This window comes from Berkeleyomyces rouxiae (genome assembly GCF_048999995.1).
Source record: "Berkeleyomyces rouxiae strain 22BRR77 chromosome Unknown BrBRR77_ptg000184l, whole genome shotgun sequence".
NCBI classification, from domain to species: Eukaryota; Fungi; Ascomycota; class Sordariomycetes; order Microascales; family Ceratocystidaceae; genus Berkeleyomyces; species Berkeleyomyces rouxiae.
The window spans coordinates 37358-48264 of NW_027396534.1; the positions used below are offsets into that span (position 1 = coordinate 37358).

The 10907-nt window shown below is 54.5% G+C and overlaps 2 protein-coding genes across 2 annotated transcripts; both read left to right on the plus strand.

The window, feature by feature from the left end:
* Positions 1 to 5: 5 nt before the first annotated feature.
* BROUX77_008254 (uncharacterized protein) lies at positions 6 to 2717 on the plus strand (the record flags this gene model as incomplete). The annotated part of the gene is made up of 1 exon (XM_073753437.1): positions 6 to 2717. One exon carries the CDS (start codon positions 6 to 8, stop codon positions 2715 to 2717), a length of 2712 nt encoding a protein of 903 aa, XP_073601528.1.
* Positions 2718 to 3237: 520 nt separating this feature from the next.
* On the plus strand, positions 3238 to 9265 carry BROUX77_008255 (uncharacterized protein; the record flags this gene model as incomplete). Its single annotated transcript, XM_073753439.1, has 3 exons — positions 3238 to 4359; positions 4653 to 8032; positions 8647 to 9265. The coding sequence occupies 3 exons, from the start codon at positions 3238 to 3240 to the stop codon at positions 9263 to 9265; spliced, it is 5121 nt and encodes a 1706-aa protein (XP_073601529.1).
* Between the last annotated feature and the right edge of the window lie 1642 nt (positions 9266 to 10907).

A 10907-nucleotide genomic window follows, 5' to 3' on the forward strand; every position in this document is an offset into this window, starting at 1 on the left:
AGGAAATGGGGGCTAGAGGTACCTATATAGATGTTGTTCTCAATAAAACTTGTTCTACCTCTGCCTTCGTCGACTCCGGTTGCCTGTGTCTTGCCACCGTCTCTCCGCGCACCGCCACCCGCGCCCACGCTACTATCCTGCCCATCTGCCCTCGTCCAATTGCTCAAGTAGTTAATGACCAAAACCCACCCGTCATCGATCAAGTCGCCGTTTTTGACCTTGGTCTCGGAGGATTGGACGAGAAACTCTACGCTTACATCGTCCCTGGTCAGACTGAGGACCTCATCCTGGGTCAAGGCTGGATTGCCAAGCACGACGCTTCCCTCCGCCCTGCCCAGAACGAAGTCTTCATCCGCTTGCCCACTCCCCTTCGTCTTACCAACTGTACTGCCAATCCCGATGTCCTCCCTGTTACTGCCCACGCCGTCCGCGCCTTTCACCTCAGAGCCCGCCGTTCTCACAATGTCCGCATCTTCTCCGCCACTCTTCACGACATTGAGAAGGCCCTCAAGGCCAAAATTTACACCGACCCCCGCGCCAACTGTCCCGAGTGGCTCCTTCCTGTCATCGACGCTTTCGACAGGAAGAAAGCTTCCGAGCTCCCCCCGAACCGCCCTGGCATTGATACAGAGATCCGCCTTAAACCAGGCTTGTCCCCGCCCTCGTGCCCTCTGTACTCAATGAGCCGAGAAGAACTGCTGCTGCTCCGGAAAACTCTCTACGACTTGCTCGACGCTGGCTTTATCCGAGCCAGTAGTGCTGAGGGAGGTGCTCCTGTCATCTTCGTGAAGAAACCTGGTGGTGGTCTTCGTTTTTGCGTAGACTACCGTGCCCTGAACAGCGTCACAGAGAAGGATGGTTACCCGTTACCACTGATCAACGACACCCTCCGTGACATCGCTGCCGCCAAGTACGTCTCCAAGGTCGATGTAATCTCCGCGTTCCACCGTCTCCGCCTGAAAGAAGGTAGTGAAGCCTACACGGCCTTCCGCACCCATCTCGGAGCGTATGAATGGCTAGTCACCCCTTTCGGCCTCACTGGTGCTCCTGCTGCTTTCCAACGTTTTATCAATCATGTGCTCTCCCGCTGGCTCGGTATCTCCTGCTCTGCTTACCTCGACGATGTAGTGATCTACAGCCCTGACTCCCGCAAAGAACACCGTAACCTTGTCTGTCAGATCATCCGCGCTCTCGGAGATGCTGGCTTACAGCTTGACTGGGATAAAAGTGAATTCGAATCCCCGTCCATCAAGTACCTCGGCTTCATTGTTGAACCCGGCTCCGGCATCCGTGCAGACCCAGACAAAGTCAAAGCTATCCAGGAATGGGAGGCTCCCACGTCTGTCCGCGGAGTCCGTAGTTTTCTTGGGTTTGCCAACTTCTACCGCTGTTTTGTCCCCGAATACTCCACCGTCGCTGCTCCCCTGACTCTGCTGACCAAGAAGGACCAACCCTTCAAGTGGGAAGACGAACAACTCCGTTCGTTTGAAGCTTTGAAGAAGGCCCTTGTCTCTGCCCCGCTCCTTGCCACCTTCGACCCTGACCTCCCCACCATCGTTGAAGCCGATGCTTCCGGCTGGGCCCTGGGAGGTTCCCTCAGACAGCAAGGTGCTGATTCTCTTTGGCGTCCTGTTGCTTACTTCTCGCGAAAGCTCAGCCCAGCGGAAGTCAACTATCCTATCCACGATAAGGAAATGTTGGCCATCCACTCCTGCCTCCGCGCTTGGCGCTCCTACCTCGCTGGCATCCCGTTCGAAGTACACACCGACCACCAGAACCTTTTGTACTTCCAGAAGCAAAGAACCCTGTCAGAACGCCAACGCCGCTGGGCCCATGAATTGTCCGAGTTCGACTTTCGGTTAATTCATCGACCCGGCGTTACTCAAGTGACCTCCGATGCCCTTTCCCGCCGCGACCAAGACCTGCCCCAAGACCTCTCCGATGAACGCCTCCAGTCCCGTGTCCACCAAGTTCTGCGCCCTGACGGGCCCGACTTCGTCATTGCCGCCGCCGTTTGGGCTAAAGAGCCTGACAAAGACCCTGAAGGAACCCTGACCCTCGACCACGCTGCCCTAGATGCCCCTTTTGCTGACCCGGAACTCCAGACCCTCTGGCACTCGGCACTTACCCATAACGAACGTTATTGGCAAGCGCGACAAGCTGTCCAAGAACAAGCCCGCTCGTTCCCCAACGAGTGGGGCCTTCCTTGGCAGATCAGCGAGTGTACTCTCGACTCCGCCACCCGTCTCCTCTGGCGTGACCGCCTGTGGATCCCGTACTACGAGCCCCTCCGCACTCGTATCATCCAGCAAGTCCACGACTCCACGCTCACCGGTCACCCTGGAGGATCAGCAACCCGTGATCTAGTCAGCCGCTCCTACGCTTGGCCTGGCCTCTCTGACGATGTCCGCCGCTTCGTTGGTAATTGCGACACTTGCGGTAAAAGCAAGATTTGGCGCGACCAGAAGCGTGGCCTCCTGAAGCCCCTGCCCGTCCCGGACCGTGCCTGGCAAGAACTCGCCATGGATTTCATCGTCGGTCTCCCTGAGTCCGAAGGCTGCACTACTATCTTAGGTATTACAGACCGGCTGTCAAAGAGTAAAATCTTGATACCGCTGAAATCGTATACTGCCTCTGACGTAGCCAGAGCCTTCATCACACACGTCTTTGCCCACCATGGTCTACCCCGCGCCATCACGTCCGACCGAGGTTGTTAGGGTCTGGGAGACCCGGGTCAAGGCTTTGCCTGATTGCCCGAGTTGAAGCCGGTGTGGCTTGAGCAACGGTGGTTCGAGTGTCGGTGGTCCGAGTCCGCAAAGGCCCGACTACTGACGGTCCGAATACAAGTGGCCCAACCGGCCTTGATCCGAACGCCCGATGACTCACCACGTTTGGGTCAATCAGGTAGGCCTCAGTTGTTCTACCCAGGCAGTATAAAGAGCTGCTGCTCTCTCCTAGTTTTAGTTAGTTCTTTCTTCTTCTCTCCATCGCAATATATCTGTTTCTGCCCTTCTACGTCCTTTTACGACTTGGCCCCTTACATCATATTGCGATCTTCTTTTTCGCTACAGCCCTACAGTTCTACAGTTCTACAGTTCTTTACAGCCACAGGTACAGATACAGCTTTTACAGATTGCATTGCCCCTACAGTTCTCAACAGTCTTATCGTTTATTTTCCCCAAACCCGTTATCAATCTTCATCACACATTATTTTTTACTGTTACACAAACTCTCAACATGAGTGGCCGCACCACCGACGACATGCGGGCCGCTTACGCAAGCTCCCCTGTCCCCAGTGTCGACAGCACTGAGGACAAATATGCTCAACGGTTCGCCAAGCTGGAGAGCAAGTTTGCCAAGATGCTGGCTATGCTGGAGAACCAGAGCGAAGCCGCCCAGCAGGCAGCCGCCCAAACCCAAGCCTCCCAAGCAGCGCTTGCTACCGCCACCGCTGCTGCTGCCGCCGCCGCCTCAGCGACTGGTAACGAGAATGGTCGCGCAAAACTGCGCTACAAGATTCCCTCGCTGAGTTCCACCGAGCCCGAGGAATTTGACGCCTGGTTCGACCAGGTCCTGGAAATATGGCACTGCGAGCGTGGCCATGTGGCCGACCGAGACTTCATCGTCTCGATCTATGCCCAGGCCGAGGGTTTGGCCCGCAGCCGCATGCGGTCAATCAAGACCCGACTAACAGACGACGGCCCCGTTTCCTGCGACCGGTTCCTTCAAGAGCTGCAGGGAGCGTTTGAGGACAAAGTTGCCGTAGATAAGGCACAAGACCAGCTCTCGCGGTTAAAGCAGAGAGGCAGAAGGATCGAGGTCCATCTGCCGGAGTTTGAGGACCTGCTGACCCGCGCCAAAGCTCTGGACGCGGCGGACTCACAGAAGATTAGGTGGCTGAAGGACAGCCTCGACACGCCCATTCGGGAATACGTGGCGAACTCGTTCCCTCCCCGGGTCTTCTCGGAGTACTTAGACCGGGTCGTGTTAGCTGCCGAGGAACTGCGGCAGCGTAAGCTCGATGCCGAGTCGACTTCTGGCCGCCGCTCCGGTTATTACCCGTCCGCCCCCGCTGCCCACCGCCATCCCGACGCCATGGACTGGGAACGAACCCGTCGCGTTGCCCCCCAGCCTACCCGTACGCCTGCTGCCCGCCGCACTGCCCGCTGGGCGAGTGAAGAGGAACGAGAGAGACGTCGTCGCGCTGGCCTCTGCATCCGCTGTGGCGCCTCAGGTCACTTTGTACGGGAATGCCCCTACGATGTGCCTCCCAACCGGAACGCGCCTCCTGCCCGTGTCCGCGGTGTACACGTGCCCACGCCGCCGCAGCTAGACGATGACCTGGATGCCGATTTCGGTGTCGTACAGTTGCCCACTGCTCAGTCGGAAAACTGAGACCCTCCGGTGACAGTCGCCCCCGGAGGGGTAAGAACAAGAAGGGAACGTCCCCTTTGCTTGTGAGAGGCTCCTTATCTGTTGACGTTGTAATCAACGGCTCTCACAACTCAGTAGCTTTAGTCGATACCGGAAATACAGTCTCCTTGATCATATCCCAGGCCCTCGTGAAACGATTGAAACTACCTTGTTCTGCGCTGCAAACTTCCCTTTCCCTAAAACCTTTTAATGACCAACCTTCTTCTGTGGCCACTCAGGCTGCCCGCTTCGAGCTGGATCTCGGCGGCCTCCGGGAAGAAGTCCTTGCCCTTGTCGTACCCGACATTTATGATGACGAACTTCTTATTGGATACCCGTGGCTGAGCCACCACAACGCCCTAATAGACTGCAACCGGCACCGTTTGGTGCTCCCCCACTTCTCCGTCCCTCGCTCTGTTTCGACCATTCGGAACTTGGACACCCCTACGGAATTGAAAGCTGCACGTGTCAGCAAGATCTTGCACCAGGACTTGAAGGTCTTTGCTGCGAGCATACAGGATATCAACAAAGCATTGGAAAAGTTGGCCCGAGAGAACGAGCCTGTTACAGATGACTGGAAGGAAAAGGTTCCCAGTTGGATAGACCCACAGAATGTTGTTGCTTTTGACCCAGAAGCACTCTACACGCGCCGCCTCCCGCCGCTGCGTCCCGGGATGAACCACGAGATTCATCTAACTGTCCCTGACTCGGAAGCTCCCTGGGGACCACTGTACAGCCTTTCCCACGATGAGTTGATAGTACTGCGCCAAACGTTACTGAACCTACTGAACAAGAAGTTCATTCGAATGAGTAGTTCCACTGCTGCTGCCCCCATCCTGTTCGTCAAGAAACCTGGCGGTGGACTTAGATTCTGCGTGGACTACCGTCTGTTGAACAAGCTGATGAAGAAGGATAGATACCCGTTACCCAACTTCAAGGAAACACTACGCCAAATCAGCCGTTCAAAGTGGTTCACTAAGCTTGACGTCGTTGCAGCGTTCCATAATATCCGTATCGAGCCAGGCCACGAATGGAAGACCGCTTTCCGTACGCGCCTGGGCTCCTTTGAATGGAACGTGATGCCGTTTGGTTTGTCCAATGCTCCTGCCCAATTCCAACGCTTCCTGAATTCCGTATTGCAAGAGTACCTCGACCTGTTTTGTTCTGCTTACGTTGATGACATCCTAGTGTACACCGATGGCTCCCTCGACGAGCACAAGGAACAAGTTAACCACGTCCTAGCCAAGCTCGTGAAGGCCGGACTGACGGTTGACATCGACAAGTGCGAGTTCGGTGTACAAGAAGTCAAGTACCTGGGCTACATCATCAAGCCTGGAAAAGCAACAATGGATCCTGCCAAGGTGCAAGCAGTGAAAGACTGGCCCGTACCCAGTTCCAAGAAAGAGCTCCGTGGCTTCCTAGGATTTGCCAATTTTTACCGCCCGTTCATCAAGAACTTTGCCGAAGTAGCCGTCCCTCTCACTTCACTGACTGGTCACCTAGTTCCCTTCGTCTGGTCTCCAGAATGCCAAGCTGCCTTCTCGTCACTCAAAGATCTCTTCTGTGCTTCGCCCGTCTTGCGCCTCTTCGACCACTCTCTGCCAACAACTGTCGAAGCTGACTCTTCAGGCTACAGCACTGGAGCTGTCCTATTGCAGCAGCATCCAGATGGCCTGTTTCCATGTGCCTACATCAGCCAGAAGCTGTCTCCTGCCGAGTCCAACTATGAGATCCATGACAAAGAAATGTTGGCAATTGTCCGAGCCCTGAAAGAGTGGAGAGGAGAGTTACGTGGCGCCCAGGGACCCATCCGAGTGTTAACAGACCACAAGAACTTGTTGCATTTTACCTCTGCGCAACAGTTAACAGAGAGGCAAGCTCGTTGGGCTAACCTGCTAAGCGAGTTTGACCTAACACTGGAACACCGTCCCGGGAAACTGTCCCCACTGCCCGATGCTCTCTCCCGTCTTCACATGCCTTCAGGTCCCGATGATCCCCGCCTACAAGCTCGCAACCAACAGCTCCTCCAGTGTTTGCCCGACGGTGCCCTGAAAGTCAGATCTGCTCGCGTTACACTGCCATCCCCGTTCCGTAAGGAAGCCCTCAGTACACTGTGGGAACAAGCATTGTCAGCCGACTCTGACTATGCGGCAGCATGCGCAGTGGTTGCCTCTCAGGCGCCCAAATGGCCAGACAGCTTGAAGACTAATTGGCGAGTGTCACTGTCCGAATGCTCATTGGACTCCGAAGGTCGACTGCGATACAGATCAAGATTGTGGGTACCCCAGTGGGAACCTCTGAGGACAGCCTTGCTACAAGAGATTCACGATTCCGTGACACTAGTCCACCCCGGCCAAAGAATCATGTGTCAGGAAGTTTCCAAGACTTACTTCTGGCCGCACTACACAGCGGATGTCAAACGGTTCTGCCGCAACTGCGAAATCTGCGGTAGCACGAACGTCATGCGCCAGCTCAAGCAAGGTCTCCTGAAGCCCCTTCCGGTACCTGACCGCATCTGGCGTGACATTGGCATAGATCTGATTGGCCCTCTCCCGCCGTGCAAGAAGGAAGGAAAAGTCTACAAGCACGTCATGACGGTGGTGGACCATCTGTCCAAGGGTGTCATCCTTATAGCCTGCCGCAGCCTGGATATCGAGTATCTTGCCAGCCGTTTCTTGGAAGTCTACTACCCTCGCCATGGTCTTCCTAACAGCATTGCTTCTGACCGCCAATTTGCCAACATGTTCTGGAAACGACTCTGTACCACCCTGAAGATCGATCGTCGTCTGTCCACCGCTTACCACCCACAGACCAACGGGGCCACTGAGAGGACAAATGCTGAGGTGAAGACAAAGATGGCCAAACTCCTACACGACCGCTCAGACTGGCTAGACTGCCTGCCAATTGTGGAGTTTGCCCTGAACGCAGCCCCAGCGGCTTCAACAGAGACGTCCCCGTTCACGTTGTCCCACGGCTATAGTCCTGACTTGGTTGAGCTGCAGCCCGACGCCATTGCCCCCCTAGCAGCCCCCGTTGCAGCCAACACGAGTCCCATAGCTCAAGCAACAAGAATCCTGAAGAGCTTGGCAGACCACACGGATTGGGCCAAAGCCTCTCTCAGCGCCGCCAAGTCTGCTATGGAGGAACAGTCGAACAGACACAGACAACCACATCGACGTTTCCAGCCCGGCGACTGGGTTTGGTTGGCAAAAAGCTCCCATACTGTGCAGCAAGAAGGCCCAGGCAAGCGACTCCGGCCAAGATACCAGAAGCTCCAGGTCTTAGAGGCTGTAGGCTCCCACAGCTACCGTCTTGACCTGAAGGGTGCCAGAGGACACGACGTGTTTCATGCCGACAGATTGAAATACCACCCGAACGACCCTTGGCCCTCACAAGACCCGCACGTATCGAGCCCCGGACCAGTCGAGATCGATGGCTTTGAGGAATACGAAGTCGAGAAGATCCTGGAACACCGGCCAGCCACGAGAGACGAACCAGCCCAGTACTTGGTGAAATGGGTTGGTTGGCGAGATCCCACTTGGGAACCTACAGAGGCGCTGGAAGAAACGGCTGCTTTAGAAGAATTCTTGCGAGCGCAGGAGACTGCCGACGTTGAGGTGTGAGTGCCGTGGCGAGAGGACTGCTTGAGTCCGAAGTTTGATTGAAGGAGCTGCGAGTTCCACGGTTGTTGCACAGGGTCTATTTCCCTTTCCTTTGACATTTTTTTTGTTTCTCCACTGTCTGTTCCACTCCTTGTTCGTTCTGTTGTCGTTTACCGATGATTAGTTGCTTGTTGTTTGCTATTCCCTTTGTTGTTTTCAGTTGGTGTCCACCTTCCTGTTGTTTTCTTTTTTTGTGTTACACGGCCATGGGAGGATGGGAAGAAAGAGAAGGAGGCTGATGTTAGGGTCTGGGAGACCCGGGTCAAGGCTTTGCCTGATTGCCCGAGTTGAAGCCGGTGTGGCTTGAGCAACGGTGGTTCGAGTGTCGGTGGTCCGAGTCCGCAAAGGCCCGACTACTGACGGTCCGAATACAAGTGGCCCAACCGGCCTTGATCCGAACGCCCGATGACTCACCACGTTTGGGTCAATCAGGTAGGCCTCAGTTGTTCTACCCAGGCAGTATAAAGAGCTGCTGCTCTCTCCTAGTTTTAGTTAGTTCTTTCTTCTTCTCTCCATCGCAATATATCTGTTTCTGCCCTTCTACGTCCTTTTACGACTTGGCCCCTTACAGAGGTCCCCAGTTCACCGGTTTATTCTGGACAGAAGTCTGTCGCCAGCTCTCCATCACCCGCCGCCTCTCCACTGCGTTCCATCCCGAGACCGACGGCGCCCAAGAGCGCTCCAACCAGGAGATCGAGACCTACCTCCGTGCCTTCACTGTTTTCCTGCAAGACGACTGGGCTGCACTTCTCCCCCAAGCCCAGGTCGCCCTGAACAATCGCACTGCTACTGCCACTGGCCTTTCCCCTTTTTTCTTCACCCATGGTTACAACATTGACCCCCTTGACATGACTACCGACCACGAACCAGGCTCCACCGTTTCCCCCGCCACTGCCGGCCACAACTGGCTCGCCAAGCACCGCGACGCAACCGCGTTCGCCCAGGCCTCCATGGCATTCGCCCTTGAAACACAGGAACGACATGCCAACCGGGGACGCCAGGCAGCGGAAGCTTTCAAAGTCGGCGACCGAGTCTACCTGCGTCTGCGCAACGTGCGCACCATCCGCCCCTCGAAGACACTCGACTGGCTTGCCTTGCCCTACCGCGTTATCCAAGTCGTCGGTACGCACGCTGTCAAACTAGACACGCCCACCGGTATTATTACGGATAGGGCCCGAAGAAAGGATTAGGGTTCCGGGTACAGCCAACGACTCGGGACAATGATAGGTTCCTGAGGTGGACAGTCGGGCCTGTGGAGGAAGACGTCAGTTAGACAGAGTGCTAAGACGTATGGTCGGTTGAGATGAAGAGGCAACACACAACTTAGATGGCTATTCTGAGAATAGAGCGGCACAAAGAGGAAGGAGGAGGAACAATCACACACTTCAAAGAAGAAGAAAGGTTGAACTGCAAAGAAAGCAAGAACAGAATGGTATAAAGAAGAAGAAGAAGGTAAGCAAGTGCATGTGATTGTTAAGCTTGGAGAACAAGAGTAAACCTGATCAACTCAGGGCAGGAGACGACGATATTTATGTTGTCGGCGCTCCTGACAAAACTCTGTCTTCCCAAGCTAGAAACAATCAACATCTAACTACGAACAAAAAATAAGTCTCGTGTAAACAAGACGTAACAGGTTCGTAACAATCGAACCAGATAACAACCCCCACCTAAGCACGCAATGGCAATTGCAACAAGAAAACTCCGCAGCAGCAGAACAACGTCTATCAGAGCACCCGTGCTCAGCACATCCCACGACAACCTCATATCCGTTGATCAACTCACGATCTACACAGACCAACCTGTGCCATAAGCGCATCTTCATAGGTCGCCGACCTTCGGCGTTGTGGAAAAGAAGAGTGGGGTAGGTCTCATGCATAACCCTTAGCATGAGCAGTGTCAGGATAGCTATTCATGACAGTAGCCCCCCTTTTTATGACTGATTTCCACAGCAGTACTAAGATCGTCTGGCGTTAGGCATCCTCTTGTAGAATTCTGCAACCTTCTCAGGTGCATTGGCTAAATGGTCCAGAGGTTCCCAGGAGGGTCCATCATGTTCATAGCCCTCCCAAACTACTTGATATTGCAGAGGGCCACGCGAAGACACGCCTATAATTTCCTTGACCACAAATTCTTCCTCGCCATCTACTATGACGGGAGGAGGAGGAGGGTTTTTCTGGCCAGGAAGAGGATCCGACGCACATGGTTCCAGCAGACAAACGTGGAAGACGGGATGAACCTTCATAGTGGCAGGGAGTGCCAACTCGTAGGCATGCGAAGACACCTTCCGTAGAATCTTAAATGGGCCAAGCTTCTTGAAGTCCAACTTCTTTGAAGGACGAGTAGTTCGAATATTTCTACTCAAAAGCCACACTAAGTCCCCTTCTCGAAGGAGAGGGGCGGAAGATTTGTGTCGATTCGCGTACTCGGTCATCCGCTCACGGCTCCACGTAATTTCAGTCTTTAAAAACTGACAAATGTTGTCAAGCTCTTTAACAAAGTTCCGCAACGGGCCTTTTTCCACAGAGACTGGGAGCGACTCACGCCCACTTCTGGGGTGAAACCCGTGGTTCGCAAAGAAGGGCGTCAGCATAGTAGAACTGGACTCGGAGTCATTGTAAGAGAACTCCGCCAAGGGCAAAAGATCAGCCCAATTGTCCTGTCTATAGTTGGTGTAACCCCGCAGGTATTGCTCCAAAATAGAGTTCACACGCTCAGTCTGACCATCGGTCTGAGGGTGGAACGCAGTACTCAGATTTTGCTTTATGCCCAACAGTTTGGCTAAAGCCTTGGAAAAAGCCGACGTAAACAGACTACCCCTGTCGGACACAATGT